This window comes from Pinus tabuliformis, chromosome 7, assembly GCF_031772625.1.
Source record: "Pinus tabuliformis cultivar Carrire ecotype Pingquan chromosome 7, CPIR1, whole genome shotgun sequence".
NCBI classification, from domain to species: Eukaryota; Viridiplantae; Streptophyta; class Pinopsida; order Pinales; family Pinaceae; genus Pinus; species Pinus tabuliformis.
In genome coordinates this window covers 533,166,367-533,171,951 of record NC_142293.1, presented here as the reverse complement: position 1 = coordinate 533,171,951, position 5,585 = coordinate 533,166,367, and the positions used below count along the sequence as shown (strand labels likewise).

The window sequence follows — 5,585 nt, the reverse complement described above, 5'->3', positions numbered from 1 at the left end:
ATTTGATAACTAAATTATAATAAAATTTTCCCGTGTAAAAAACCCTAACCCCACCTCTCCTTGCCCATAATTTCTTCAAAGTGTAAAAAAAATAACCTAACCACACTCATCACTAATTTGATAACTAAATTATAATAAAATTTTCCGGAGTAAAAAAAACCCTAACCCCACCTCTCCTTGCCCTACACCCTAACCCCACCTCTCCTTGCCCATAGTTTACGCTGACAGCGGATGCCTTAAAAGTAGGCGCACATGGAGAAACCAGTGAGAGGCTCTTTTGTCGAATATACTCTCGAAACGCTTTCATCGCACACTTTCTTTCCTTCTCCATATCAACAACATGCACACATTCAATTCATTCGCAATAAGTCAGCGTGATTGCCTGTGCCTCCCTTGGAAATCCATTATTTATATTACATTGGATTGGGTTTTTTTAACCATTTCAATAGAAAATTTATAAACACAGTTGATTCCCTGTTATTTTAAATTTGCCTCTCCGTACTAAAGCATTTTTATGGCCTTGTGGATATGGAAGGCATCGGTGCATCTAACGTAATTTTAATAGTTTAAGGTTTCGCCTACGCCCCCTTATAAATGCCCCGCCTCTATAAATATTGGGGTCATGGGACATGTTCGTAGTACGGAAAAAGATTGGAAGTTTTCTACTTGCAGAAATGGCCTTGATGAAGAATTTGATGTTGGGAGCTGCATTGATGTCAGTTTTGGTGTTACGACTGGCACAAGTAGTAACCGGTTGGACTGCAGCCCATGCTACATTTTATGGCGGAAGCGACGCCTCTGGAACTATGGGTGAGTTTCTTGCTTCAAAATTTTAGTTTGGTATTCAATTATGACGTTAATTTTCCCACAAAATATATATATATATAGTAATTTGGGGAACGCTGGTTTGGTTTTTCAAGAAAATACTGAATTTGAGTTTTCAGATGAATGTTTGGGTCTCCTGTACCTGGTAGAGTAGTGAAAATACTCTCACGTTATAGAAAACTTTTTTCGAATATTATATATATATATATATATATATATATATATATATATATATATATATATACTTAGTTTGGGTACAGAGTCGTTCTTATACTTGCTGATAAAGGCATGTTCGCTGGTTATTTAATTTTTTTTTACTTTGGCCCACACACTTTTGATTTTTCAAAAAATAGTGAGCTCGGATTTTCCAATTGGGTTTAAGGTATTATGGTGGTTAAGTTAGGTTAAGTATAGTATTAGGTATATATTAATTAAACTATAATATCATTTTGTATTAATAGAAATATATTAATTAAATTATAATATCATTTTATATTAATAAAAAATTAAAAATATTTACATGGTGAAATCAACCCTGAATCCATTCTTAGAATATTTTGGAATTTTGTAGTTAAGTTAATTGTTTGAATTTAAAAAGTTTAACATTATTTAAAAAATATAATGAATATGGCGAAAGACAATTTATGAACTTTAGAATATTTTGAAATTTGATAGATAGATTCAATCAACCCATTTGTTTGAATAACTCTTATCCAATTCCAAAATATTCTCAAAATCAACTATCCAATATTTAATTCCGAAATTTATAAATCCAATTACTACCCTCATAGTATAAACCTACCCTCAGAGTATGAAAATGGTTGTTACTGAACGAGCTTCGTCGTAAAAAAATGCGTTCTCCAGTTATCAAGAAGGACATGGTAATTTTTTTATATAATTTGGATTGAGATTCGTTGTTGTTGTTGCAGGGGGTGCTTGCGGCTATGGTAATTTGTATAACAATGGATATGGCACCAACACTGCCGCCGTCAGCTCGGCTTTGTTCAGAGATGGACAAACATGCGGAGCGTGTTATGAGTTAAAGTGTGACGCTGCCAAAGTTCCTCAATGGTGCCTTCGCGGACGCGGATCCATTACAGTAACAGCCACCAATCTTTGTCCGCCGAATAACGCCCTGCCCAATGACAATGGAGGGTGGTGCAATTTACCCCTTCAACATTTCGACATGTCACAGCCCGCCTTCCTGCAGATTGCGAAATACAAGGCCGGGATTGTGCCTGTTCAGTACAGAAGGTATATAATATTTACGCTAACTTTGATAATATAATAACCCCATAATGTAGACGCAGTTTTAATTATGAAAATTCCGTTGGAAACTATTGAATTATACATATTTTTAACAGGGCCCTGGTCATGGAATCGGTGCAGGGTCCCATGCAAGAAGAATGGAGGAGTGCGGTTCACAATAAATGGACACAACTACTTCGAGTTTGTTCTAATTAGCAATGTTGGGGGGCGAGGAGATGTGAAGGCGGCGTGGATAAAAGGGTCGAAGACCGGGTGGCAACAGATGCAGAGGAATTGGGGAGCGAATTGGCAAAGCAATTCGTATCTCAACGGAGAGAATCTGTCATTCAAAGTCACCACAAGTAACGGAAGAACTCTGACCATGTACAATGTCGCCCCGTCTAATTGGCAATTTGGGCAGACATTTGCCGCCTCTCAACAATTTAGATGAATGCACTCGCTGGCATTTGGCGGTTTAGTCAGAAAATTGTGATAGGATTTAGCTCATGCTTCTAATAAAAGGCTCATCGTTGCAGGCAATAACGCTTGTTCCAGCCCGCTCTAGCGATCTCATATATGAGTGTATATATAAATTAATTAAAAAAATATTTATATTAGCAATTGTACGGAGAGGTGTAAAGGAACGAAAGAAAGTAAGAATAGAAACACAGAAAAAATTGAAGCGCCAGGATGTGTTGAATCCAGGCTACCCATAGTTTTTAGAGGTGGTAAATGCATGTTAATTATGGGGCTTAAGAAGTCATATTAAACTTTGAATAGACAGTTCCCTTTATTATAATTTCAACTATTTCTAAACAATTCATGTGTTATTTATCAGGAAATGACAAAAGTGAGAAGATGACTTATGCATGATCCTCTGACATTGATAGGAAACTTGTAAAGTAGTTCACTTAACCTAACCAGAGGTGGTTGCATTTCATTCTAATTTTGGTATTATAGAAACTATTCAATTCAACAATAAATGTAAACTTATACACCAGTTGAATCGTATAAACAATAATAATTTTCTTTCTTAGAGTGCCATAATTCAAAGGTCTAAGAAAATTTTTGAGCAACTTTATGACTAAATCAGTAAGAGCATGAACACAATAAAAAATTAGTGTTCTTACGAGATTCAATCAAATTGTCATCAATGCACCAGAGAAAAATTGAACCCAAACCTTTTTGAATTTCAAGGATTGGCCCAAGCTAAACAACAAAGAGATGAGATTGAAAATCTCAACCTTATATAAAAGGTTTTCAATTTTGCAAGTTACTATTAGCTTGCACACTTCAATTTGATTGATAAAAAAGCAGTATTCTTACGAGATTCAATCAAATTGTCATCAATGCACCACACAAAAATTGAACCCAAACCCTTTTGAATTTCAAAGATTGGCCCAAGCTAAACAACAAAGAGATGAGATTGAAAATCTCAACCTTATATAAAAGGTTTTCAATTTTGCAAGTTATTATTAGCTTGCACACTTCAATTTGATTGATTCTAAAAGGCATCACTGATGAAACTTTAAAAGTAGTTTATTGGTAGAAAAATGCAAAAGCAATGTTAAGATTAAAAAAATATGTATTCATGTTATGTGTATTACTCTAAACCCAAAAAAACAAAAAGGAGGGAATTAAAGGGTAAAAGACAATAACTTTTTTCAAAAACAGATTTCAAGGCATAATTTGATGAAGGTTTGAAAAAATAATTCTCAATACCAAATCTTACAACCATAGCATGCGATTAAATCCTGGATTTCTCTATGACCAAACAACAAATTAAAAGCACTCATTTTCATTAGACTAGACTGGCACGCTAGAAGCATACAAAAGCAATGGTAGACTATGAGCTCATCAAATTAGATTGCCATGTTTTCTGCGATATGTGCCTTAGTTTCACTTGAAGAAAAGAGCACAACAGTATTAAAATAATTTTATGAATGTTTTCAACTCACAAGATTAGGTGAAAAAGAAAACAACATGCATAGTAGAATCCCTACCATGGAATTTTCTAGAGCTAAGTTCATAATTGTGGTTCACATTTTTGAATGGGTTTATGAGGGTTTATGCTTTTAAGTTGTGTTTTCAGGGTTTATGGATTAGGTTTTGAATTTGTATATGAGGATTTAGGTTTCTAAATGTTGTTATTAAGATCTTATAGGCTAAAATGTAGCCCCTACGAAATTATTAAATGCTACTACAACAAAGATCTATTTATATTATTTCCATAAAATATAAATGAAGAGCGTGACAAGTAATGTGAATCACTACCTTCTATTTTGAAAAAACACATCTACATAAGATTCTATAACATAAGCATGACATTAAATGATAAAACCCTAAAAGTATAACACAAAAATTAGTAAATAAATGAGACCAAAGATAAATCTATAGGTTAAAGAAAAAACTCTTTTCTTCAAGTTCCTACACGATAACAAACAATGAATATGTAAAATTGAAACTTTACCTCAATTTTTCCATTTTTCTACCTAAATTATGCTATAAATGGACAAAACTAAAACTTGAATAAAATAGTTTTAGAGAGAATAAAATCTTATCAAAAGAGAAAATATATAAGAACAAAAATAAAATATATACCTAAAAATGTTCTCTTGGTAACCCATCCTCTGTGAGTTAATATTTAACATAAAAATGTAATAAAACCTAAATAACATTTAGTAAAAAACAACTTAGTAGTCTCAGTAATTTTTATGCAACTTGGGGTGTTACATCTCCCCCCCATATGAGGAACATCGTCCCTCATGTTCTCTCTACTTTCAGAAAACAATGTTGGATAAGCTTTCCGCATAAGTTCCTCCTCTTCCCAAGTGGCCTCTTCCGGTCCAAAGTGCTTCCATTGTACTTTAACCTAGGTGATGGCTTGCTTCTACAAGTTGGTTTCCCACTGATCAAGAATACGAAGAGGTTCTGCCAGGAACTCTCCTTCCGATTCGACCTACACCATAAAAACAACTCTCAGTTACTTCCGTAAAAAAAGAAGGTATATCCAGTATTATACCCATTAAATTGTTTACCTGAATATTTTCCCAATCAATAATGTGTTGAGGGTTATACACATATTTCTTTAGTAAAGATACGTGAAATACATTGTGAACTCGAATGTGGCTTCGTAGTGCAAGCCTATAGGCCACCAGTCCAACTCGTTCCAAGACTTGAAAGGGCTCGCAGTATCGGGGTGCTAATTTAGCACAACCTCACCACTGTAAGGAACTTTTCTAAGGCTTCACTCTTAGATAAACATGATCTCCTGGTTGAAATTCCCTGTATGTCCTCTTTTTATCTGCATACACCTTCTGTCTATCTTGGGCCGCTCTTAAATTTTGTCGAACTTTCTTGACAGCCTCCGCCATTTCTACTAGCATATCAGGACCCAATGCTAACTTATTAACCAGATTATTCCAATCTATGGGTACTCTGCACCTTCTCCCATACAACACCTCGAAAGGGCTCATGCCTAGCGATTCGTGATATCCATTATTATATGCAAA

General features: G+C 34.6%; 1 protein-coding gene across 1 annotated transcript; it reads left to right on the top strand.

Annotated features, from left to right (window-relative positions):
- Nucleotides 1-683: 683 nt before the first annotated feature.
- LOC149248408 (expansin-A8-like) lies at nucleotides 684-2,524 on the top strand. Its single transcript, XM_089456041.1, has 3 exons — nucleotides 684-810; nucleotides 1,755-2,079; nucleotides 2,215-2,524. Exons 1-3 carry the CDS (start codon nucleotides 684-686, stop codon nucleotides 2,522-2,524), a joined length of 762 nt encoding a protein of 253 aa, XP_089312167.1.
- Nucleotides 2,525-5,585: the final 3,061 nt, after the last annotated feature.

Excerpts from the sequence above, each read along its gene's own strand:
- LOC149248408 (XM_089456041.1), top strand. The coding sequence starts at position 684 with ATGAAGAATTTGATGTTGGGAGCTGCATTGATGTCAGTTTTGGTGTTA. Across the intron at positions 811-1,754 it reads CGACGCCTCTGGAACTATGG|GGGGTGCTTGCGGCTATGGT; the intron begins GTGAGTTTCTTG and ends TTGTTGTTGCAG. Across the intron at positions 2,080-2,214 it reads GTGCCTGTTCAGTACAGAAG|GGTCCCATGCAAGAAGAATG; the intron begins GTATATAATATT and ends GAATCGGTGCAG.